The sequence below is a fragment of the Gigantopelta aegis genome, chromosome 4 (assembly GCF_016097555.1).
Source record: "Gigantopelta aegis isolate Gae_Host chromosome 4, Gae_host_genome, whole genome shotgun sequence".
NCBI classification, from domain to species: Eukaryota; Metazoa; Mollusca; class Gastropoda; order Neomphalida; family Peltospiridae; genus Gigantopelta; species Gigantopelta aegis.
In genome coordinates this window covers 25,758,763-25,786,522 of record NC_054702.1, presented here as the reverse complement: position 1 = coordinate 25,786,522, position 27,760 = coordinate 25,758,763, and the positions used below count along the sequence as shown (strand labels likewise).

Here is a 27,760-nt window from a genome sequence, read left to right as displayed (position 1 = left end):
GTGTTCTCTTTCAAGTGACATGAAAGACCAATCGCCTCATCAAGGAGTGGTGATCATCGAAACATCGATAACCCATTAAGCGTAAATCGGTTATTCAACTGTCTTCAGGTTTATAGACACAAATCGTACTTCAGAGACGAAAATAAGCCCGTCTCGACGTAAAAATGGAAATAAAAAAAGTTATAAAAGAAAATGATTTATTCCGATTCGGAATAAGCCAATAATATCAAAATATAAAATAGGACATAAAATTGGCGAAAAGCACCACGAAAAGCGTCTCCTGCTAGTGAAAGAACCGGCGGTAATCTTTGAATGGGCAGACGTCAGATTCCTTTTAGGAATACAAAAATCAATGAATCTCGTTCGTTAACGGTCGCCAATATGCGTCTCGGTGGCTGTTTGCAGTGCAGTATGTCTTCACGAAAGACGAAGCGCGCGATTGTCGTCTGCCACTGGCCGGAACGCTAGTGGGTGGAACAACTCCGAGACTTGTGGTCGGATGTTTTCGACGCTCCTCGCAAAACTTAGCCTGCAGGTGCCCATGGTGGTAGAATCGTAGAGTGGATCTTTAATTCGGTCGTCAGTTTGTACCGGACTTAACTGTATATTAGAGCTAACATGTGGAAGGTAAGTTTTTTTATTATTATTATTATTATTATTATTATTATATATATATATATATATATATATATATATATATATATATATACACATGTGTCTTAATCCATGTAGTTTAAAAACATTTACCTTTATTAGTATTACTTCAAAACAAAGAGAACTATTCGTTTGTAACAGAGAGTGCTTTTGTTTACTCTTTACGGTTAGTTTCAAGAACCAGACATGACCATGCATATGTCCAAACATATTTTAGACTGTTATTGCGCGATGATACAATTTTGAATAGTTCTTTTATTTTAGATTGGGTGTGAAATGTTTTGTAACTTTTCAAAATTATTCAACAAGTGTGCGTAAACTTTTGTATCCACATTTTAAAACAGAACCATTATTAATGATGCAATGACAAAATTGTATAATCACTGCTCCCCTCCCATATTTATTAACTTTTCCTTGAAAATGTAAGCATTATACCTTCAACTATAAGCCCATAAAAAGTCACAAGCAAATAATTTTATTTACTAGTGGAAAAAAAATGTTTACAGAATTGTTTTTGAAGGATCGGCATAATTGGACGAGTTCAGTTTAGTCGAACACTCTGTAACGTTACATTATGCGGATAAGTTCGACAGGTTTGTTGTATTTATGCAACTCATCTGCCTCAGGCGGTCCTATCTAGCTACCGACAGTCATCTTCTCACATTATTTTGATTCGCAGATTTCATAAACTTTGATATGAATGCAACGACATCTATAGTCTGTCCCATCCACCTACAAAAATGTTTTTTTGTAAATAATTTCAGTTTGGTTTGACGTAAGAAGAAAAATAAAAATGTTTTGAAAATAATAAAAAGTTACTATTTTTATGTTCAAATTAGAAAGCAATAACTTGACACCACTGGGGCACATTGATTAATTAAACATCGGCTATTGGAAGGAAGGAAATGTTTTATGTAACGACGCACTCAACACATTTTATTTACGGTTATATGGCGTCGGACATATGGTTAAGGACCACACTGATACTGAGAGAGAAAACCTGCTGTTGCCACTTCATGTTGTACTCTTTTCGATTAGCAGCAAGGGATCTTTTATATGCACCATCCCACAGACAGGATAACACATACTACGGCCTTTGATATACCAGTCGTGGTGCATTGGCTGGAACGAGAAATAGCCCAAATGGCCTACAGACGGGGATCGATCCCAGACCGACCGCGCATCATTCGAACGTTTTACCACTAGGCTATTGGATGTCAAACATTTGGTAATTCTGACTCGTAGTCATCAGAGAAAACTCGCTATATTTCTTCTAATGCAGCAAGGGATCTTTTATTTGCACTTTCCCATAGACAGGAAAACACATACCACGGCCTTTGTCCAGTTGTGGTGCACTGGTAGGAACGACAAAAAAAAATTAAAAATCAGGTGAATTGATTAACAAAGGTGGTTGGATTCTGCGACACGAGCACCTCAAGCAAGCACTCAATCGACTGAGCTAAATCCCGCCCCTCCTGAGTTATTAATGCAAAGATTATGTGTTGGATCGATTAATTTGTAGTCATGTGCCAAGAATTTTAAAAAAACAAGAAGCGAAATATAAATTTAAAGAAAACATATTCCAAGGAATTTTATACGCAGTCAATGATTTTTTTAATTTTTTTTATTCATGCCATGGATTCGTTAAGTGCACTTTATAACAATACGACAATACAAAGGATGGCCTTCCATACATCTATTTTATTGTATACGAAGAGAGACAACCATGTCGATCCACACGAGAAAATGGGCCGAATTTACAAAGCCTGTTTATGTCTTACACGCGTGAAACTACACACATATACAATGTTTAAACACCTGTTTATGTCTTACACACGTGAAACTACACGCATATACAATGTTTAAAGACCTGTTTATGTCTTACACGCGTGAAACTACACACATATACAATGATGTTTAAACACCTGCGTTTAATTAAAAAAAAAAAAAAAACCCAGGCTTCGTAAAGTCGGCCCAATATCTTTACAGACATCATCTCCAGACAATTAATCTGCTAACGGAAGGGTTACATGGATTACGTGACTTGAAATATACACCGTACGTTATTCTTCAGCTAATTTCCATGACAATTATAAGTCGTTTTGCAAATATTTGTAAACAGCTAGTTGTTTATCTGAATTATCTCAATTCAATTTAGATCAAAATAAAAATCGATAACCATTTGGATATGACTATGTAGCTGACTGAATGTGATGTTTCTGGTACAAACTACGTGTGTATACATACATTTTCTGACAATATTTTATTGGATAATTCCGATCTTACTTGTAACCACCATATTTAAGTCTCCCTCTGCAGATCGGATTATATCCAGTGTTATCATCAATCAAAAGAGCAACAGTATACATCCGAAATGACAATTTGTGAAGGATGGTCATCTGGACACAGAATGGTGTTGGCTGATGTCAGATCTCCTAATGGTGACCAAGACGGGGTGTCACTAAGATCTGATGTCAGTTGAATCAATCCCAACAAGATTAGACCTTCTCATCTTTTGACAGTTAAAGTTAGTTTTGTTTAACGACACCTCTAGAGAACATTGATCTTCAAATCATCGGCTATTGCATGTCAACCATTTGATAATTTTGTCATGTATTCTTGGAGAGGAAATATTTTATTTAACGACGCACTCAACACATTTTATTTACGGTTATATGGCGTCAGTCTTGGAGAGGAAACTCTCTACATTTTGTCCCCATTAGTAACAAGTGATCTTACACATACCATCCCACAGACAGCATAGCACATACGATGACCTTTGATATACCAGTCGTGGTGCACTGGCTGGACGAGAAATAGCCCAATGGGTCCACCGATGGGATTTCATCCTAGCGAGCGCTTTATCACTGGACTACGTCCCGCCCTTTGTCTTATGTGGTTATCGCGGCCCGTGCAAACGGTACGTAATGTCGTTTTTAAACTGATTCTGCTTTTAACAAAACTATTTTCTTTTGACAGGCGTGGCTATCGCGGACCATTCTCGAGGTGCTCAGTGTCGTCTTTATACTGGTTCTACTAGTTCCGGTTCCGGTCACCCCGCAATACCGCAGAGGTAAGGTGAGTTCACGCCACTTATCAACTTTTGATAACAACATTGCAAGTGTTACTCGGGGCTATGCAGTGGTGATATCATCGAGTTTAAAGAGGCTGTCTCAAAGGTACATAATGTCAAAAACCATTAAAGTAAACGTACAAATGTTTACCACGCATAATTATTTGACGGCGAAGAACCGAGGCATGTTCAAGAGGGCTAATGCTAGCTTCAGACTACCAACTGCCAGCACAAAGTTGGCCAACGTTCTGCTCTCACAACTTCACCGACTGTACATTTGCTAGACTGAGCACTCTTGCAACTCGATTATTGTCGTATATAACTTCTACGACCGACTAGTTGTTAATCAAAGCGCACCTGTCTTAAGTTGGGAGTTGGGTAAACTACAACGCAATCGTCGAGTTGGCCAACTTCGTCGTAACAGTTGACAGTCTGATTAAGTGAATATAATGAGATTTTAACACGATGGTTCCACTCCAATTGTTCGCGCGCGCGCTTGTCCTGGACACCTCATTGGCTGCGCATAGTTGCTTGATTCATATGTGCTGTAGATTTATCTGTTCACTTTCTATTTTTACCCACTGACAGTTTACGCAGAGTGGAAGCACATTACAATTTCGCAAAAATCATGTCTGGGACAAATTAGTGTTTATAGTTCGTCCCATCCTCTTTCAATTTTTTTTCTTTTTTTTTGTAAATAATTCCAGTTTGGTTTGACGTAAGAAGAAAAGTAAAGTGTTTTGGAAATAACTAAAACAAAAATACTATTTTTGTGTGTAAGTTCGAAAACAATCAACTTAAAAATAAATAACTTGTAGTGAATTTCATAGTATGAGAAAAAGCGTTCCCTGTAATTATATACTCTTCAAAAAAGATGGGGAACTCTAATAAGAATTTACAATTGCCAAAATTGTAAGGTATGTTAGCTGTGGGGAATGGTTATATAATAATAGTGAATTAATTGGGTAAACATTACAACCGGTAGTTCAGTGTTACAGTAGGTTTTATGACCACCAAAGATCTTGAAGGACGATTGGGGTCAGAAGTTAAATTTGAAAGTTGACGGTTTTTTTATCAGTAAATCGCACATTCAAACAATAAAAATGACTAAAAACAAAACAATAACAACTGTATGATCAACAGAATGAAAATAGATTGACAAAAATAATGTTCCACAGTGATTAATGGACCTTCCTGGAAACTGTCAAAATCGAGAATGACATCCCACGGGGGCAACTGCGTGATGCATGTGCAAACTATGGAATGTGTTTCGGTGTGTTGATAAACAGACCTGAACATTCTTTACTAGGATTTCTGTGGTCAAAACGTATGTTGGGTCTAATAGTTGATATTAACATTAATATTTCAGGTTCCCCTACTTTGTTTTGAAGAGTATATATCACTAATGTAAAACTAGAGAAATGAGGCACCCAAAACGATGATAATGCACCTTTAAAACTGATCAGCTTTCTATATCATGGGTATCTCAATGTTGCTATGGGGCTTGGGGCAGCTGCTGTCCAGTGATTGTATCGACTTTACAACTAAAGTCTACATTGATATAGGAGCTTATGAGGTCTAAGTATCTAACGAGGTCTACCTGCCAAAACATATCTTCGTTTAAAACAGCAGTAAAACAGAGTGTGTCTTGTGTTCCATCATTTTATTCGATTAGTAAAAGAAGAGAAGATATATTGCCATTGCATATTGTACATGTGATGGTGGATAATCACACCCTCTAGAAGTGTGTATACCGTACATAAGTGTACGAGGCAGGGGGCATGGGGGAGGGCAACTACACACCACCACCACGCACTCCCCAGTGCTGGAGTAAATGCTGACATTCTAGCAAAAACGATAGGACTTTTTTTGGCAAAATGAGCTGGTCTTAAACCTTTTACCATTTTTTTTTTCATCATTTTACACACAGTATTGGTTGTGATCCATATAAACAAAGCGTAGTGTTTCATTTACAACCCCGTGTAGCTGTTTGGCAATCATGCTAATATGAACACATTTTGTTATCTAGATTCGGGCATTTTTGATTTATTTGGACAAAAAGCAGCCTTACCCCCGACTCCCACCCCACCTATCAAATGGGATCATTTGTGCCTATGTGCGTATACAACCAAATCACATAGACTACAATAGTAACATGTTGCTGAAACTGTTAGATATAGCTTTTCAATCAAAATAAACTACATGGATTTAAATACCACCCCCTCTCATCCTTAAAATGAAAACGAAAAACAATCTGGGTTAAAGGTGCTAGTTTCGCACAAAAATTGTCGTCCTACATTTGGTATGACCCTACACATGTTACAAGCACATTAATAGCTGCTACACGGATACTAGTTTAAATAAAATTAAAGGAATTTATTGGTACGATGAAACAACTTTTCATGACAGAACACACTGTCACATTTATCACCAATGACACCACCGGTAGCATTAACTGTGGAACGAAAAGTTGGGTGCACTTCGAACTTTGACCTGCTAAGATACTAGTTGGTGAAATGCTACCTAAAAAAGGATAGTTGTTTTTACCCCATTAGAATATATTTTATTTTATGATCCAAACAGACGCATTTTGTTAGATTCTTTACAAATTACTTTACAGTTGTGATCAAATGTGTGAAGTATATACAGTGATGAAGATGATGAAATAATATCTTTGAAAGTACATACAAGAGTACACAAAAATATGTAGTAAATACGGAACCATTATCGGCTATCGGGTGTCAAAGATTTAATAATTGTGACTTAATATTATAGTTTAAGAGGAAGAAGGAAATGTTTTATTCAACGACGCACCGTCTAAGAGGATACCCGTAACAACTTTCAATTAGTAACAAGGGAAAACGGTCTGAAAATGGGCCTACCAAGGGGTTATTCTGCGACTCAAGCATGTCAAGCGAGTGCCCTACTGTGTATATATACTACCAAATCAAATTCCATAGACGACAATAGTAACATATGTGGCTAAAACTCCTACCTGCAGCGTATCAATCGACATAAACGCAACGAATATAAATACTACCACCCCTCACCCTTAAAGTGAATCAGAACAAAATTGGGGGTCAAGCTGCTCATTTCTGAGATAACGGGTAGCGTCTATAACTACCCTAGTTCCGTACAAAATTCGAGTTGCATACATACAAAATTGCACACATGTTTTGCCCAGATGAAACTAATTTTTATTTTACAACCAACACACTCACATTTATCACCAATCACAGGACTTGTGGTGTTCACTTCTCTATCAAAAGTACCTCGAACTTTGACCCAGCCGGAAGTTATTTGGTTTAATACCACCTACAGACTGAGCTAGATCCCGCCCCTTTGACCACGAACGATGCAATCTGCCTGCGAAAACTAGGAAAGCGTGGGCGCAACACGACATTGAACGAAACTGGGAAGACGGATTGGGAATATTTCACACCGATCGGTAATCTATAATTATATTAATTAGAAGAAGTCAAACACACGGGGGAAGATCAGACACCTCGAGCTCAATAATGTCGCGGTAATTGCCAGCTTCACAAAACAAATGGTCAAATTAAGTCAAATTTCCCAAAGTGCTTTTTCTTCGCTATGCTAGGAAGTCTGCGTTCAAGAGAAGCGAACAGCACTGTAACGTTCGCGAACAATTTGATTAGTGCTGTCCCAGCACTGACAGTGGGGGCGGGGGGGGGGGGGGGAGGTGCGCTACCACAGCTTGTTCTGAATGTTCACGTAAAACCCTATGACCTGGGGGAGAGGTAGGCGTGAGGCGTTGTAATTAATTTTTATTTAAAAAAAAATGAAGAGTTTTACTTAAAGGGATAGTAAACTCAAATATGAGCCTTATGTGTTGGAAAAAATGCATACCCGAACCACCAACATATACTTCACTTTAAGAAATGAAAAACGCGGAATTTTAGAGTTAATAAAAAATTGTGATTATTCCTGCTAAATGAGAGAAGCAATTTTGTTTCGTTTTCGTTCCGTCCGGAATTCTAGCTTGGGGCGAAGTGGCGTCAGCTCCGACCAACTCCTGTATACTCAGTGTAAACAAACGCAGTTATTTACGACAAGGCGCTTCGCGTTCATCAATCTGACTTGTAAAACAACATAAATGACTTAATAGTATAATAATCTATTTAACTAAATATATTTCAGTTTGCATCAATAGAACGAAATGTAGTTATAGTATTTTTCGCTCTTAAAAAACCAAAGAAAAAAATGCATCTTGTTAAGCCTATTGATAGGGCACCTTGGAGCAAAAACGACCACTCGCGATGCCCAAGTGATAAATTTCTTTTCTTTGGGACTACGTAATTGGTCAGTTTTGTGATTTTAGATGGGAAAGTTTACTCCATCAAGGGTTTTACAGAATTACTTACAGTAATAAAGCAAGACAGCTGATAATGTCCATTAACATTTTAGCCCACAATACCCTGTGATCTTAATAAAACCAGCCCGTATTTTATTTTTTTATTTGTTTTGGTGTCTAGACAGCGGTAATTAATTACGTTAACTTGGTTACCGTCCAAATAGACACCTGCTAATCAGGAACCACAGGTACAGGCCATAGAACGAAGAGACCAATTAAGTAAGAAAACACGCCTATTATCATTTCAGTACGTGGGAGCTCGACGCGGTAAGACCTGCTTGTTTCGCTTGTGCACACTGCACGTGCTTTCGTGTGCTCGACTTGGGAATCCTTCATTCCAAATTCCGCCCACTCCAAACTTACCCCCCCCCCCCCCCGACAAGACACGTTAAGTATTACGTAACCACATCCTCGTTATATATAATAGCCGTCACATTTAACCGTTTTATTAATTAAATATAGGATTATACTGTTGATATTAAGCAGTAATGTGCACTATATATCGTTGAACATACTAGTCCAAAACTCTTGCGCGAGCATTCCTTTAAGTCTCACGTCAACCCCATCAAATTCAGTTCAGAAACAAAGCTGTAGAATAGCGGCCCGCTTTGGGTGACAGAGAAGTTTGTTTTGTTAAACGACACCACTAGAGCACATTGATTTATTAATCATCGGCTATTGGGTGTCAAACATTTTGTAATTTTGACATATTATAGTCTTATAGCGGAAACCCTCTTAATTTTTCCATTAGTAGCAAGGCATCTTTTATATGCACCATCCGGCAGACAGAATAGCACACACCACAACCATTGATATATCAGTTGTGGTGCAATGGTTGGTACGAGAAATAGCCCAATGGGCCCACCGACGGAAATCGATCGCGCATCAGGCGAGCGCTGTACCACGTTCCGCCTAATGTGACAAAATGAAGAATATAGTTTTATGTGACCTGCATTAGTTAGAGGTCGTTCTTCTGTGTGTGTGTGGGGGGGGGGGGGGGGGGGGCGTAACCCAGTGGTAAAGCGCTCGCTTGATGCGCGGTTGGTTTGGGATAGATCCCTGTCTATTTCTCGCTCCAGCCAGTGCACCACGACTGGTATGGCCTACATCAAAGGCCGTGGTATGTGCTATCCTGTCTATGGGATGGTGCATATAAAAGATCATTTGCAGTTAATCGAAAAGAGTAGCTAATGAAGTGGCCACAGCGGGTTTTCTCCTTCAATATATGTGTTAACGTTTTGTCCGACGCCATATAACCGTAAGTAAGTGCGTCGTTAAATAAACCATTCCCTTCCTTCTTCTGATGGGTGATGGACGTTCGTTTGAGTGGCTATGGACTGTTCTATTCCCTTCAGTGGACATACAACAATATATTTTTCCAGTTTCTACCCAGTGGTTCATGAAAAACGGGAATGTAAAATACTTCTTACTGCTGGTCGACTGTTTGCGGGTTACAAGATACGATTTGGATTGTGTATTATTAAGTTTGAATAATAGGAAAACAAACAAACAAAACAAAACAAAAGTTGAAGTTTGTTTTTGTTTAACAACACCACTAGAGCACATTGATTAATTAATCATCGGTTATTGAATGTCAAAAGTTTTTTTTAATTCTGGCTCGTAGTCATCAGAAGAAACCCGCTACATTTTTCCATTTGCAGCAAGGGATAAAAAAAAAAAAAAAAAATAATAATAATAATAATTAAAAAAAATAGTAATAATAATAATAAATGTTGGGTCAAATGGGGAAAAAATATTCCGATGCCGGGAATTGAACCCGGGCCACCTGGGTGAAAGCCAGGGATCCTAACCACTAGACCACATCGGATATGACAATATATGTACGTAGAGTTCTATTTCAACCTTTCAAACTAGTGCTTCACGATGATGTGTTTGTATATGGTTGTTGTTCTTTATTTTCTATACAAATAAAATACTACTACCTCGCGTACATTAATAGGCACTTAATTTGAAACAATTGATTAAATCGTGTTGAACTTTATATAAAAAAAAAAAAAAAAGATAAAAAAAGAAAAAAAAAAGAAAAAAAGAAGCAGGTCGAGTTTTCCTGTTGGCCTAAGAGTTTGTTTGTTTGTTTTATTTAACGACACCACTAGAACACATTGATTTACTAATCATCGGTTATTGGATGTCAAACATAGTTGTAGGCCTAAGAGATAACATCGTAAAGCTGCAGGAGAATTGCGTAAAGAAAACAGTTTGTTTTGTTTAACGACACAACTAGAGCACATTGATTAATTAATCATCGGCTATTGGATGTCAAACATTTGCCACGCAGCCATGATTGGGTAATTCTGACATGTAGCCATCAGAGGAAACCTGCTACATTTCCCCTAATTCAGCAAGGGATCGTTTATATGCACTTTCCCACAGACAGAAAAACACATACCACGGCATTTGACCAGTTTTGGTGCACTGGTTGGAATGAGGAAAAAAAATCAATCAGTTGAATGGATCCACCTAGGTGGTTAGATCCTGCGACGCAAGCACCTCAGGCGAGATTGAGTGTTGTATATCGTGAAGGACAATTCCTTGTAAAAAAAAAACACAAAACAAAACAAAAAGGCACTTCAAGCGAGACCACTGTGGATTATGCTTTAGGTAAGGGGGGGGGGTCCGAAACAATATTTAAATGTTTATAATTTGAAATTATAAATTTTACGTGGACATCAATTTAGATCTACGTGGTGGGTTTGTTGTTTTTTCCGTGCAACTGGGAAACCACCCATAATCCGCCACTGTGACCCCACTCTGGGTCCGCCAATAGAACACAGACTGTAGCTTTAAAATGCACTGGAGCATCATTAAGAAACACTCCTTCCTGTCCTTTAAATAAAATGGGGTTTGGAGGCAAAGCGGCATGTTTCTTGGAAACCTTTGATGTTTCAGAAGCCTTTTGAGGAATTCCAGCATGTCTTGACATTTCCATATACCCTCAGGAATCTGGCTCATGATATTTCATTTACAAGGTCGATTGTCCTTGGACAACGTGTGTCTTTGAAAAACTCCAACGATAGAATACGAAAGTGACTTCTTGGTCTTCAGTACTCGGCTTAAAAGAAATGTTTGTTTAGCGACACCTAAGACCTTTATTTAAAGCTGTAATCTCGATTCACCATATTATAACATCACTTGATGTAACCCGTGCTTTAGATGGCGTGTTGTGGCCGTACACTGGCTTTTCCCCTAAAACTATAGCCACGTCTATGTTAAGTGATAGAGATGGCGGCGTCCATTGCGATTGTATTTATAGAATTGCTCTTTGTACGTAATTGGTAGCATGATGTGTACAGGGTAGTCGACTGGACTGATCTTTGCGAAGTACGGCCTGGTAAGTACAAGGAAGGCGGTTTGGAGTGCAGATAAAAAGAGGAGAAGCTATCACAAAGATTGGAAACTTATAACGCCTTATTATATTTTAGGTTTATTCATTGAAAATACAAACACAAATACGGCTTCATTACACGCATGTGTTATTGCTATTAACATTTATCGTCAAATTAATTATATTTTAGGTTTATTCATTGAAAATACAAACACAAATACGGCTTCATTACACGCATGTGTTATTGCTATTAACATTTAGCGTCAAATTAATTATATTTTAGGTTTATTCATTGAAAATACAAACACAAATACGGCTTCATTACACGCATGTGTTATTGCTATTAACATTTAGCGTCAAATTAATAGAAGATAAAACTGTTTTTGGGCGTATTTCTTTTCTCTTTTTTTTTATTTGTTTGGTTTTGTTTGTTTTGTTTTGGGGTTGTTGTTTGTTTTGTGGGGGGTTTTGGGGGGGGGGGGTTTGGGGGGGTTGGGATTGGGGTTGTTTTTTGTGTTTGGTTTTTTTGTTTGTTTGGGGTTGTTTTTGTTTTTTTTTTTTTTTTTGGGGGGGTAGGGTTTCTTTTATAAACGTAACATAAAACATAGTCTGAGTACTCTGTCTGGCCACAGACCACAATTAATTACGCTATATGTTTCTATATAGCGTTAGTGGCTATAACATTTTTATTAATATCAGCAGGCCCGTGGATATGTGTATGTACCTTTGCCTGCCAGGGAGAAACATACCCTGAAAAGGACAACCTCTGTTGTCCAGCTCTTTCTCCCAGGATATTGGTTTAAACAAACACACCCACTAAATCTGGCCGGAGTATACCCATTTTACACAAAAAGGACTACTTTTGCATGGGCCGGAATTACCACAAACAAGTCTTCAAGGTCAACAAGTTACGCCTGTTTACAAACTACATGCTCTCCCCTGTCAACTTCAGTCAGATAGTTGCCACTTCAGAGCTGTCTGCCGTGAAATAATCACTGTCAAACAGCAGACTACTTGCGCGGACAAATTTCCGGATGGGAAATGGGAAGATAACTGTGATATGAGGTCGTCTGTAAGAGAGCTAGACAGACACTTGGAAGGTTATACGCTGTAATGCGAGTGTATATAACCTTCCAAATCTCTCTTGCAGTCAGAGTACTCGGGCTACACAAAACAGTGAAAAATAGCTCCACTTTTGAGTGCTAAATAGGATAATAAAATATTTTTTATATGACCTACATTAGCGAATATTGCCAAAGGATGTTGACAAATGGCATACCATGATAAGAAAATCAATGTAAATAGTCTGTTCTAAGTAGTTAAATAATAATTTGTGAAAAACCTCTTGAGATGGCAGCTTTAAGCAGAGGCTGGTAGGTGTTATTCGTGACATTCTATTTAGACACCAAAATAGCCGTCGTTTATAACTGTGCCTTGAATTAAAGCTGTGGTATCCAGAATAATTTTCATAATTTAAGCATTAATGTAGACCATCAACTTTTGTTGATGTTGTTGTTGGTTGGTTGGTTGGTTTTGTTTATCTTTTTATCTTTTTTCTTCTTTTTGTTTGGGGTATTTTATATATTTATTCGTTGTTAGGTTGTTGTTGTTTTTTGTTTTTGGGGGGCGTTGGAAGGTTGGCGTTTTTTTGTTTTTTTGTTTTTTGTTTTGTTTTTTTGTGGATTTTTTTTGTGTGGGGATGGTGTTGTTTTCGTTTTTGTATATTTTTGTTGTTGGGTTTTTGGGGGTTTTCGCTTACAGTTTGTTTCATTAAATACAAATTAATTTCTATTAATTTTCTCGAGAATAAGAAACAAACTAGAGAATAAGAAATAAACTACATGTAGTTGGGACGGCCCCGTCGGTGGGCCCATTAGGCTATTTTTCGTTCCAGCCAGTGCTTCATAACTGACGTATCAAAAGCCGTAGTATGTCCTATCCTGTCTGTTGGATGATGCATATAAAAGATATCTTGCTGTTAAACGAAAAGAGTAACCCATGGGTTTCGTCTGCCTGTATGATCTTTAGCCAGACGTCCGAAGCCATACAACCGTAAATAAAAATGTGTTGAGTGTGCCATTTGAAATAAAACATTTCATCCTTTATTCCTAGTATCGATCCCCGTTAGTGAGCCAATTTCTCGATCTAAACAGTGCACCGCCACTGGTATATCAAAGGCCGTGGTATGTGCTGTCCTGTCTGTGGGATGGTGCATATTAAAGAGCCTTTACTACTAATGAAAAAATGTAGCGGGTTTCCTCTCTAAGACTATATAGCAGAATTACTAAATGTTTGACACCCAATAGCCGATGATTAATAAATCAATGCGCTCTAGTGGTGTCGATAAACAAAGTAAACTTTCTTAGTTGGAACGGAAAATTCCCAAATGATTCTGTCCGCATAAAGTGATTGACCTTGTAACTGTCCATAGCGAACTCGCGAGTTCTACCACTGCCTTGGCTATATTCCGCTCTCTGTCACAATTACCATTATTTTCACAACTGTCAGGCACGGCGGAAGCAAATCGACAGTGGGGGCTGACTGAGATCTAGGGCGTAATGCAAAGTTTCTAGGGGGTTTGGGGTATTCTCTCTCCTAGAATTTTAAAAACTAGATATCCTGAAATGCAATATTCTACAAGTAAAGGGGCGGGACGTAACCCAGTGGTAAAGCGCTCGCTCGGTGCGTGGTCGGTCTGGGATCGATCCCCGTCGGTGGGCCCATTGGGCTATTTCTCGTTCCAGTCAGTGCACCACGACTGGTATACCAAAGGCCGTGATATGTGCTACCCTGTCTGTGAGATGGTGCATATAAAATATCCCTTGCTGCTTATGGAAAAGAGTAGCCCATGAAGTGGCGATAGCGGGTTTCCTCTTTCAATACCCGTGTGGTCCTTAGCCATATGTCTGACATATAACCGTAAATAAAATGTCTTGAGTGCGTCGTTAAATAAAACATTTCCTTTCTTCCTTCTACAAGTAAAGTTCATCTCTGCCTTAAGATTTACCACCAATAATATTTTTATAACCTCCCCCAGTCCGCCCTGCTCTGCCGTGCCTGGTCGTGTAAAATGTACGGCGGGGTGGGGAGAGATTGGTGGTACTGCCAATGTACGATTTTAAAATGAAAAAAAAAGGATAAGATTATCCACTTCCCACTTTTAGAAGGGGTAGGGGGTAATACAAAAGAGTATTCTTCATCCCAATACATTGAATGAACTGCGTTGTGTGGGGGGATACTGTAGCTAATCGAAAGGAATATTCCATCCCCACCTGTTAGACCAGTTTCACAAAACATCGCAAACCTAGTTTTGACCGTAAACGTAAATCTACGACTAATGATGTAATTTTCCACGTAAAACAAAATGAATGAATGAATGAATGAATGAATGAATGGATGGATGGATGAATGAATGAACGAACGAACGAAAAAACGAACTAATGAATGATGCTTAATGACCCCCCATCATAAAAATACACAATGGGTTTTGGGTGTCACACAAAGGTAAATAAGTATATGAAAAGGGTTAAATTAAAAATATGTTTTTAAAAAAAAGTCTAAAAAGCTGTTGTTAAAAGCACAATACAGTACAAGTGCTTGCACAACAGGTATAACTGCTAGTTTTAAAAAAGAAAACGTAAACTTACGATGTTTTGTGAAATTGGCTAAATTTTGTATGAAATGATGACTGATTGCTTGTTTAGTTCAGTTCAGTTGTTATAAATATAAAACACATCAGATTCTGTTGTAGGCACAAGATACATACACCTACTGCATTAGCAAAAATGTAGCGGGTTTCCTCTTATCACTACGTGTCTGAATTACCAAATGTTTGACATCCAATTAGCCGATTATTAATTAATCAAAGTGTTCTAGTGGTGTCGTTAAACCAAAACAAACAAACAAAGATACATCTACAAAACATTTCAATTTTTAAAACTAACTTAGGATAAAAATGCAATTCCGATGCCGGGAATTGAACCCGGGCCACCTGGGTGAAAGCCAGGGATCCTAACCACTAGACAACATCGGATACGATAGATCTTTATTCTAGAATAACAGCTGAGCTGAAATACACCGACATTACCCCTGGGTTTTGCCTCCTTCATTGATCTGCAAAAGGCCTTTGACAAGGTCTGGAAAGATGGCCTGCTAGCAACGCTACAAAAAAAAACCGGTATATGTGGCAACATGTACAAGTGGACCAAGTCTTATCTTCACAACCGAAGGGCGAGAGTAATGGTAGATGGCCAACACAGCAAGAAAGTACTCATACGTTATGGAGTACCTCAGGGAGGAGTACTGTCACCTACTCTCTTCATCGTCTTCATCAATGACCTGGTCACACAACTACCCAAAGAGATACACGCAGCACTATATGCAGATGACCAAGTTTTGGTGGTGCTCGGAGGAGTATGCAACAACAGCAACATATCGTATGCAGCTTGCCCTTGACAATGTTACATCTTGGACTCGAGACTGGTGCATGACAATCAACAAAGACAAGTCAGCTGCCACTCTTTTCTCACTCTCCACAAAACAGGAAGCAGGCAACCTCAAACGTGATGACACGCCTCTCCAGTATGAGGACCAACAGACATATCTGGTGGACAAGAGGCAGACCTGGACACCACAATTGGAGAAAGCCGAGGCCAAAGCTCGAAGAAAACTTGTCATAATGAGAAAACTAGCTGGCACCAAGTGGGGTGCTGATTATAACATTCTGAAAAGTGTCTACCAAGGAGCAATCAGACCACATCTTGAGTACGGATCCAGTGCATGCAAAGTCACATCAACAAAAACTAGACAGGGTTCGAAACCAAGCACTCAGGATAATAACTGGAGCAATGAAGTCAACCCCCATTGAGAAAATGTAATAGCTCACTGGCATCGTACCCCTCAGCAAACGCCGGGACTCCAAGCTCATGATACAAGCCACCAAGTTCAAGTCTTTGCCACAGCACCTAATGAACAAGAGAATGAATGACTATCCCTGCAACAGACTCAAAAGAACTGGCTTTCACAAACAGAGCAAATCACTCCTGAGGCAACATAAGGGACAACTCCCAGATAAAATCCATCAAGTTAGTACTGTCAGTTGCATCCCACCATGGGAACCACAAATGGACAATGTAAAGATCTGCACAGTAGTCCAACACCTCACCCCTGGAGAGGAACATAGTAATCCATATAAACGAGCCCTGACACTGGCCATGATTGATGAACAGTACCCAGAGACATCATGGACACAGGTATATACTGATGGATCTGCAACAAATGCAGTGGAAAACGGAGGGGCTGGAATATACATCATGGACCCTAATGGCTACCGAGAGGAGGCACATTTTCCTACAGGGAAATACTGCACAAACTATGCTGCAGAGTTTGAGGTTCATGCTGCCCACATCATCAGCACCACAGAGGAGAACTGCTCACACGTCGTCTTCCTGACTGATGCTCTCTCTGCCCTCCGGCTTGACAAGCTTGACAGACTTTCAGAAGCCCTACATCCAATCAGCAGTATCAACCAAGTAGTGTTACAACGGATCCCTGCTTACTGTGGCATACCAGGAAATGAAAATGCAGACAGTCTGGCAAAACTGGGTGCAGCTAAAGAACAGGAGGATAACTGGGTGACATGCGAAGAAATGAAATCCCATATTAAATCTCTCTATAGACCTCTCAAACAAACCAATGATTATTACCTGCTATCCCGTCAGGAACAGGTCATAATTTTCCGACTAAGGACTGAACACAACAGGCTTAACCAGCATATGCATAAGAGGTTCCGGCTGGTACCTTTGTCTGTGGAGAAGCAGAACAGACGACCGAACATGTCATCCAAGACCGCATAAACCTTCAGCAGCTGAGGGAGACTACCTGGACATCAACAACAACTCTCCAAAAGAAGCTGTATGGCACAAGAAGTGATCTACAGAGAACAGTATCGTTCATAGTCACTGCTGGCCTCGACGTGTAGGCCACCTTGGTGGGTTTTTCTTTTTATTCAGAACATCAACATGAGACATACATTGTATATATAAATATGTATATATATAAATAAACAAAACACATTTATAAACAAAGACACACAAAAAAAACACCCACACACACGCACCAAAATCCCACTCACACTGACTTACATAATAAGTATAGGGGAATGTCCTCATAAATCTCCATTCCTGAAAAATAATGGAGACGAGGCCCGCTACGTTACGAGGATATTCCCCTACTTAAAATACTCCAATAACAATAGTATGTATCAAATATGTAAGTATAGATTTTAGCGTTAGTGGTTCTGGAGAGGTAATAAACTAGTGGGGTTTGTTTATCCATTACTGAAAGGTAATTGACAGAGTTTCAATGGTTTAACAGTGCAGGTGTATTTTAATGTTTACTATTAAGGGAAATTGATCACAGATACATGTAAAAAGCACAGAACAGAAAAATTGGGATATGTGGGGGTGGGGTGGGTGGTGGTGGTGGGATTTAGCTCGGGCGGTTGAGCACTCGCCTGAGGTACTTGCGTCGAAGGATGGGATTCCACCTAATTGCATTGTATTTTAACAGAACAACAAAACGATAATAGTTTTTTAAGCTGTCCTAAAGAAAAAACAAAAGATACACATTTCATGAATTTTTTTTAGATCATAACGTTCATCACAATACAGAAATAAACGATATCTTCAACTTCTTTCAAACACACGTACAACTAGGGCATAAACTTGATAAAACTTTGACATATTTAAATAATTTACAATATGTAAAAATAACGTTATGTGCAATTTTATCACTATAATGTATCGATTTCCAAACAGATATCACTATAATGTATAGAATTCCAAACAGATTTCCATATATCATGCCATTTTTGTAATTAAGAAGGCGCTTTAAAATGCTGTGAAATTAATATAGAATATTCCATATTAATTTCATAGCATTTTAAATCGCCTTTATATATTAATTTCACACATTAATAGTATCTCCATTATTATTTTAAAATAAATTTTAAAAACTGTAGATGAATTTGCATCATTGTTTGTCATAAAATGTTTCCACTCATCTGGAATAGAGTTCGAGATTACATAATATGCAGAAAAATTTCTTTGACGGAAATATCAGGAAATTGTTCTTGAATAGTTTCAATAATGGTTGAATCAAGGGAAAAAACAAGTTATTATTTCATATGTAATTTTAGCAATAGTTCTAATATCACTTCCAATAAATGAGTTTTAAAAAACCTATTTGTTTTTATAAGTAATAAAAGGGTTCTGGAAAAGTGGTTGAGACCATATTTGATCTAAATCTAACGTGACATTTTTTTCACGATTTGAAACAATATCCGATGATAACAAGACTTCGGCATAAAAAGGGTTAATGTCATCTAAAGCAGTTTTATTATAAACAGTATTAAATATATTATAAGATAAATTCATATTCAAATATTTTCTAAGAAATTCAGACATTGTATATTTCTAAACAGCTTTGAATTCCTTATTAAAATATATATTTTGTTTACATTTTAATACGAAAAAAACAAATTAAAAAGAAAAATCTTGAATATTTATCCCCTTACATCTCCCCATACATACCCCTCCCCCCCCCCCTACCCCCCTCCCCCCCCCCCCCCCCCCCCCCACCATAATTGTTAAGTATTTTATTAAAGGCGTCCTATAATCTCACATATATTTGCAAAACAACTTCTGAATTTCTTGTTCTACTTACTTTGGAATATTAATTCTACTAATTATATAGCACAGCCTGGAAGATAATAAAGTATTCCACGTTGTGCTTTTTCATGTAATGTAAGTTTTCTTTGTTTTCGCATATTTATTAAGGTCTTTAATTTTTCTATTGTAGATTTCCAATTTAAACGTTCACAAATAAATTTATTAATTGCAACAGGAATATTAAAAGAAAAATTATTTTGAGCATTATTAGTAGTAGTAGTAGTAGCCTTACCAAGACAAAGAATTTCTAATTAATTTTTTTAATGTTAATTTTAACACCCGTAGGAACACAAAACATATTTACAGTGCGAACAAGTGACTCAACAGACTTAGTTAGTATCTTAAACTTCTCATTCCGAACAGTGCACGGCGACTGGTATATCAAGGCCGTGGTGTGTGCTATCCTGTCTGTGGAATGGTGCATATAAAAGATCACTTGCTACTAATGAAAAATGTAGCGGGTTTCCTCTTTATGACTGTGTCAAAATGACCATATGTTTGACATTCAATAACAGATTATTCATAAATCAATGTACTCTAGTGGTCTCGTTAAACAAAACAAACTTTCTTTGTTTAGTATCTTGAACAGTAATAGTCTAGTAACTGAAAAGAAAGGATTTTTATGACCATTAATTGTAACACTATTTTTATTACCATTATAAAGTAACTTTATCCACGATATAAATTTATTACCAAATTTATTTATTTTTTATTTAACGACACAACTAGAGCACATTGATTATTAATCATCGGCTATTGGATGTCAAACATTTGGTAATATTTGACGTATAGTCTTAGAGAGGAAACCCGCTACATGTGTTCATTAGTAGCAAGGGATATTTTATATGCATAATCCCACAGACAGGATAGCACATACCACGGCCTTTGGTATAACAGTCGTGATGGACTGGCTGGAACGAGAAATAGCCCAATGGGCCCACCGACAAGGATAGATCCCAAACTGACCGCGCATCAAGCGAGCGCTTTACCACTGGGCTACGTTCCGCCCCTAAAATTAAATTTATGCAAACCTATAAACTATATGATACCATTGTCGAAAGCTTTCTCTTGATCGATTTTAATCAAAAACCCTTCCTGGTTATTTAAATCTACAAACTCAATGACATCACGCACAGACGTGATGCTATCGGCAATATCGTATCTCTTACCTGGAACACAACACCTTTGTTCAGGACAAAATAGAAAAATAATCGATGATACAAATAACTTTAAACGATTTACTAAAACTCTAGAAATAATTTTGTAATCTTCATTTAAAAGACTTACAGGTAGCTGCCTGAATTTTTTCAAATTCGCATTAGGCCTATCACCTTTTATTTTGTGAAAAAAAAAAAAAAAAAAAAAAAAAAAAAAAAGGACTGATGATACCCTTCTTCATACTACGTGATAATTCTTGCTCATTTTGTATTGTCATAACAATGTTTTGTGACATTGGCTAAATTTTTCAATTAATATTTTATTTAAAGTAGGGGAAAAAAAAAATAATTCCGATGCCGGGAATTGAACCCGGGCCACCTGGGTGAAAGCCAGGAATCCTAACCACTAGACCACATCGGACACGATAAATTACAGTTCTAGAATAACAGCTGATCTCAAATACACCGACATAACCTCTAACACACTAAATACGGTTTTATCCATTGCCTATGAAATATCAATGCGGATCAAAGCGTATAGATCCGAATTGCGTTTCACCGTTGACACACCGCCGCTCAATACGAATGAATTCTGATCAATCCGTTTCGGCTGAGACACACCAAATATACTTACTAATTTAATAATTCAATTTGTTTTCGAGCTTTTTATCCAGTTAATATCGAATTACGCTGTCCTGGACACACACATGTGACATTAGCTGACCAGCCCAGTGCACCATGCCTGTGATATGATAATGTGCTATCCTGTCTATGGGATGCTGCATATTAAAAAGCCCTTGCCCCCCCCCCCCCCCCCCCCTCCAATAATGTCCACCATGCTACGGGCGTGTTATATCCAATTAAGGTTCAAGCACGCCGTCCAGGGCCCCGTTCCACGAAGCGATCTTAGCCCTAAGATAAACTTTAGTGCATAGGGTAGCTAAGATCGCTTCTTGGAACGGGGCCCTGGTCACACACCTCAGCTAGGATGTAATGGCCTCACACCTACCCACTGAGCCCTTAAGAACTTGGGACCGTTATCGGGCTGCGAACCCTGTACCTACCAGCCTGTAGTCCGATGGTTTAACCACGACGCCACCGAGGCGTACTGACCTGCAAGCGACGAAGCGTGCTGCTCATTCTACATACATATTCGTCAACGGTATTTATTATAATCCTTACTATGTCAATACATGATTACATGGGAATGGAAAAGAGGGAGGGGGGGGGGGAGGGAGGCATGAATAGTTTGTGCCCACCACATAATCCTAGCAACAAAACAGACTTCTCTAGGATTTTGTTATTATATACTTTCCGCTAGAAAATCACAAATATAGTAATTTTAATATATTTATAATTTGATTATTATTAGTTAAAATGTGTTTTGTTTAACGACACCACTAGAGCACATTGAATTATTATTCATCGGCTACTGGATGTCAAACATTTGGTAATTTATACATATTGTCTTAGAGAGGAAGGAAACCCACTACATTTTCCCGTTAGTAGAAAGGGATCTTTTATATGCACCATTCCACAGACAGGATAGCACATACCACAGTCTTTGATACACCAGTCATGGTACACTGGCTGGAACGAGAAATAGCCCAATGGGTTGATTGTTATTAAAGTATCCGCTATGGTCTGGTTCAATCCCATGTATAAAAAAATTAATACTTTTTAAATGTTTTTTTTTATATTAAAAGTATAATTTTACGACATGGTCCCAAGATGCGATTTGGATTATAATAGAATAGTATGTCTGTAATATTGTAAAATAAAAAGAATATATAAATAAACATTAAACAAACAAAATAGTCAGTTCACATAAAAATAATTCCGATGCCGGGAATTGAACCCGGGCCACCTGGATGAAAGCCAGGGATCCTAACCACTAGACCACATCGGATACGATAAAAGAAATGCCAACGAAGACCTGCTATCGAATCAGTATTTTACAACTGATAGAGTAATAACTAGTACTTATAGTTATATGGCCTGTGTTGTGTTGTGTGTTGTGTTGTGTGTGTGTGTGTGTGTGTGTGTGTGTGTGCGTGCGTGCGTGCGTGCGCGCGCGCGCGTGTGTGCGTGCGTGCGTGCGTGCGTGCGCGCGCGTGCGTGCGTGCGTGCTCACTGTGTTGTGTTACTTTTTTCTTTTCTTTGTTTCTTTCTAATAACAAACAAGTATATGTTCTAATATCCTTAGCTATTATACGAAAATCAATAATTCAATTATATCTTCATCATACTAGAAATGGTCGGATGGACTATTGATATTAAATTATGTCACGAACAACTCGACAAAAAATTGACGTGAGATCGCCTTTAAAAAATGTGTATTTTCGAGTGGGAAAAATAGTTAAGGAAGGTCGGGGTCTTTTAAAAAAAAAAAAAGGTTTTGTTTGAACTATATGGATCATATAAAATGTAATGTATAGGGCCTATAGCCTACGTACTCTTTTCACCGAAATGTTAATTTTTGAAAATCGTAAATATATATATTAATTATAATAATAATAATAATTTTAAAAGGCTTCTTTTTTCTAGGTAAATCGCTGTTTTAGACCTTATTTTAGCCACGTGTGAATTGCACGAAAGATCTTCAAATAGTTCAGTTAACTTGTGTTCTGTCACAGTTTCTCAGTTACCAAGTTACTCCACGTATACAGTAAGTCGATATACCTCTTGCTGCGTGTATACAAACACCGAACAAGATCGAAAGATTATATTTTCAGTATTTATATACATCTTTACAGAAAGGTGCCTGATCTTCAGGTGAACAAGGGTGGAATGTTAATATTGACTGAAGATAAATTTCTCTATTTTGTTTTAGCTGTATTGATAAAACCGCATATGTAACCAGAGAGATAATACACACACGAAGTATTTTATAGCTACCACGTGAATAGGGCAGAGCTACTCTCGGCCTACTAAAATCCAAACCTATACGTAGCTCCCTACCATTCACATTTAGAACGACCATCAAAAATTCCTTCATTAAAATGCGCACCATTTCTCTTTGGCTTAATCCTACGGGACATTCCAAATTACATAGCACCTCCCGCCTGTTACCAACTACGATTGGACTGCTGGTGCTCCCTTGCACCTGCTAGTGCAGGTTTCCCTCCTTCACCTCCCCAACCTTTTCCTGTCCTGGACGGAGGAACCGGCTGAGGCCGTTACTTGTGCCCAGGACAGGCGTGCTCTACAACAGCTTGCTCTGAATGTGCACGTTTGTAACCATGACACCCTGTGCTATCCTGCCTGTGGGAAGCGCAAATAAAAGATCCCTTGCTGCTAATCGGAAAGAGTAGCCCATGTAGTGGCGACAGCGGGTTTCCTCTCAAACTCTGTGTGGTCCTTAACCATATGTCTGACGCCATATAACCGTAAATAAAATGTGTTGAGTGCGTTGTTAAATAAAACATTTCTTTCTTTCTTTTTCCATGACACCCCAGCACGAAATATACCTCGGCTATTGGGTAGGGAAAAAAGAAAGAAAAAGGAATTCAACATATCAGATACAATTCAGTGGCAGTCTTCGTATTGGGAAGGGGCGGGACATACCCAGTGGTAAAGCTCTCGCTTATTGCACGGTCGGTGTAGGATCGATCCCTGTCGGTGAACCCAATGGGCTATTTTTCGTCCCAGCCACGACTGGTATAGCAAAGGCCGTGGTATGTGCTATTCTGTCTGTGGATATGTAATATGGATCACTGGTCGGTGCAAGTGGTTTACACCTACCCATTGAGCCTTGCGGAACACTCACTCAGGGTTTGGAGTCGGTATCTGGATTAAAAATCCCATGCCTCGACTGGGATCCGAACCCAGTACCTACCAGCCTGTAGACCGATGGCCTAACCACGATGCCACCGAGACCGGTTAAAACCCTGAGTGAGTGCTCCGCAAGGCTCAATGGGCAGGTGTAAACCACTTGCACCGACCAGTGATCCATAATTAGTTCAACAAAGGCCATGGTTTGTGCTATCCTGCCTGTGGGAAGCGCAAATAAAAGATCCCGTGCTGCCTGTCGTAAACGAGTAGCCTATGTGGCGACAGTGGGTTTCCTCTAAAAATAGTGTCAGAATGACCATATGTTTGACGTCCAATAGCCGATGATAAGATTAAAAATCAATGTGCTCTAGTGGCGTCGTTAAATAAAAACAAACTTTACTTTAAATTCCGATATTTTCAACCAAAGCAACGATTTTCTGAAATAATATGGCGTATTAATGTGAGTATTCTTTAAAACGTTCACGTGATAAAATGCATGTGCGAGGCCATTCAGTTTTTATGTGTACATGTATTACCTGAGTACTTGAGAGCAATACCCACTGTAGGTAGTACTAAACCAACTAACTTCTGGTTGGGTCAAAGTTCGAGGTGCATGCACCCATCTTTTGACAGAGCAATTAATGTCACAAGTCCTGTGATTGGTGAACAATGTGAGTGTGTTGGTTGTAAAACAAAATTAGTTTTATCTGGGCAAAACATGTATGCAATTTTTTTCATACCTCTGTGTCAAGTAGCCTTTGTGCTTGAAACATGTATGGGGTACCTGTAAAAAAAAAGTACTCAAATTTTGTGCGGAACTAGGGTAATCATAGACGCTACCCGTTGTCTCAGAAATGATTACCCCCAATTTATTTCTGATTCACTTTAAGGGTGAGGGGTGGTAGTATATGTTGATTGATACGCTGCAGGTATGAGGTTTAGCCACATATTGTTGTCTATGGGATTTGTTTTGGTGGTATGCACCCTGTATTGCTATTTCGCCAATAAAATTATTCCTGTCTTTTAATTTACAAATTTATCTTTTACTAATTGGATATTTTAAAATCTATTTTCAGATGTGACGTACAGTCGACAAAGAGACTATGAGGCTCTCCAAAAGTTGAAAAATATCAAAAGGTTAGCAATCGGTTACAGTACAGGACACAAGTGATAAGTCGCCACTTTTTAAGAATGGTCCTCAAAAACTGGTCAAATGGGAGAGACGGAATGCAATTTCTTTTGTATAAATACAACCCAAAACGTTTTTGGTTTTTTTAAAGTATAAAATAATAATTACGATGCCTCCTCTCTCTCTCTCTCTCTCTCTCTCTCTCTCTCTCTCTCTCTCTCTCTCTCTCTCTCTCTCTCTCTCTCTGTCGCGCGCCCTCTATCTCTTTACCGTCCTAGTCTCTCGCTTCTCTATCTATCGTTACCTTCCATCTCTCTCTCTCTCTCTCTCTCTCTCTCTCTCTCTCTCTCTCTCTCTCTCTCTCTCTCTCTCTCTCTCTCTCACACACACACACACACACACGCATGCACGCACGCACACACACACAACACAACACATTCTCTCGTGTCGAAATATATGTATATTAAAGGGAGAGTAAACTAAAACGTGTGCCTTCCGTGTTGGAAAGATGCATACCCGGACCACCAACACATACTGACACTTTAACAAATGAAAAACGCGTAATTTTAGTGTTAATAAAAAACAAAAACGTGATTATTCTTGCTAACTGGGGGCAGCCATTTCTTTTTCTTTTCGTGGCGTCCGGTACAGCTAGCTTGGGGCGAAGTGACGTCAGCTCCTAACCAACTCCTGTATACACAGTCTAAACAAAAGCAGTAATTTTCGACAAGGCGCTTCTCTTTGATCTACCTGACTTGTAAAACAACATAAATGACATGATAATATAATAAAATATTTAACTAAATATATTTCAAGTTGCATTAACGAAACGAAATGGGGTTATAGTATTTTTCTGTTAAATAATCCAAAGGAAAAATGTACACTATTAGGCCTATTAGTATGCTATGTTGGAGCAAAAACGACAACCCACGATACGTAATTGGTCAGTTCTGTGGTTTTAGATGTGAAAGTCTACTGAAGCAATAGTTTTACAGAATTATTTACAGTAAGAAACCAGGGTGACAGGTAATATTACACAATACCGGTATGTATTTTTGTGTCTAGACAGCGACAATTAATTGGCTCGTCTGGTTACAAATCACATCCACACCTGCCAATAAGGAACACAGGTAGAGGCCTATAGACCAATTAACTAAGAAAACACTCAATGTATCATTTCAGTACGTAGGTTAATGCTTGGCCAAAACATGGTATAATTATTTCGACTTGTTGTGTAGCCACTTTGACAATGGTGGTTTATTTTGTATTGAAAAATAATATATACTTATTGCTGGCTTACTGGGATGTATATTATTACAGAACACTGCGATGCATGACTATTTTATCATCCCGCAAAGCCCAGGCAGATTTGTTTCTCTAGTTCTAAGACTCATTCCTGGCGTTACGCGTTAAGTATTACGTAACCACCAGCTTCCCAGAGGGCGTATTCACTGGAATGGAACAAAATGGCTGCGCCCGTTATATCTAACAGCCGAAACATTTAACCGTTTTATTAATTAAATATAATAATATACTTGTTAATATTAAGCAATAATGTGCTTTATATATCGTTGAATATGCATACCAGTCCAAAAGTCTTGCTTAAGCATTCCTTTAAGACACATAAACTGTGCTGATGTAAAGACCTATCCTTTTCCTTTTATTTTGTAATTATTTTACAGGCGAGTGTCCTACAGAGTGATATCCAGTAAACGGAGACATATACGGTACTGTAGACGTTGGAACGACCCCTGCGTGCCGTGGACGTCGGACCCCCAGCAGTCGTGTTGTCACAGACGTCTGGTGTGTCGGTGCAATCTCTGGATGCAGAACTGTCGATGTGTTGCACGTGCATGGGGGAAGTGACGTGTGTTACACGTGCATGGGGGAAAGTGACGTGTATGCACGTGATTCCTGATCGGATTACAGACGACAGCTGTGCCAACAAATTTTCATTTTAATTATTTTGGGTTTTTTTGTTTATTTTTGTGCTTATAATCTACATGAGGTTAAAGCACCCTGCCCTGGACGCATACCTCACCTATTTGAGTTGTCCGCATAGGACATGGGTTTTATGGTTAGTTGTTAGTGGTTAGTGAAAGAGAGATGTTGGTGTAGTGGTCTTACACGTTCTCGTTGAGTGGTAAACACTCGCCGTGGGTTGTAGCTGAACTGTACTGAGATTCGAACTCGGTACCTACCAGCCTTAGGGACGATGGCTTAACCCCCACACACCACCGTGACCGGTTTCTCACCCAATAATATAAACCATTTATTGTCTAATGGGAATGGTGGTTTCAGATCGACACTGTAATGAACTATTTAATTACTTCTTTAAATAAATAGTGTTGAAAGAAAACCATAAATGTTTTGTTTTTTTCATCCACTGTATTCCCGTATTCCCCCTCTTGGGCGGAAGAACTGGCTCAAGCCAGACAGTCGTGCGCAGTGGGGTGGATTTCGAGGGGTCGACCCCCGAAACATAATCAAATGTTCTTCGGGGTTTTTTAAAATACATTTTC

At 38.6% G+C, this 27,760-nt stretch overlaps 1 protein-coding gene and 4 non-coding genes across 5 annotated transcripts; 1 reads left to right on the top strand and 4 right to left on the bottom strand.

Moving 5' to 3' along the window:
• On the top strand, window positions 1-27,614 carry LOC121372072. Its single transcript, XM_041498333.1, has 4 exons — window positions 1-627; window positions 3,634-3,727; window positions 25,186-25,246; window positions 26,921-27,614. The coding sequence occupies exons 1-4, from the start codon at window positions 619-621 to the stop codon at window positions 27,102-27,104; spliced, it is 348 nt and encodes a 115-aa protein (XP_041354267.1). The 5' UTR covers window positions 1-618; the 3' UTR covers window positions 27,105-27,614.
• On the bottom strand, window positions 9,859-9,930 carry Trnae-uuc. Its single transcript has one exon. It is a non-coding gene; the product is annotated as a tRNA-Glu (tRNA).
• Trnae-uuc lies at window positions 15,410-15,481 on the bottom strand. Its single transcript has one exon. It is a non-coding gene; the product is annotated as a tRNA-Glu (tRNA).
• Trnae-uuc lies at window positions 20,685-20,756 on the bottom strand. The gene has a single exon. It is a non-coding gene; the product is annotated as a tRNA-Glu (tRNA).
• Window positions 22,173-22,244, bottom strand: Trnae-uuc. Its single transcript has one exon. It is a non-coding gene; the product is annotated as a tRNA-Glu (tRNA).
• Window positions 27,615-27,760: the final 146 nt, after the last annotated feature.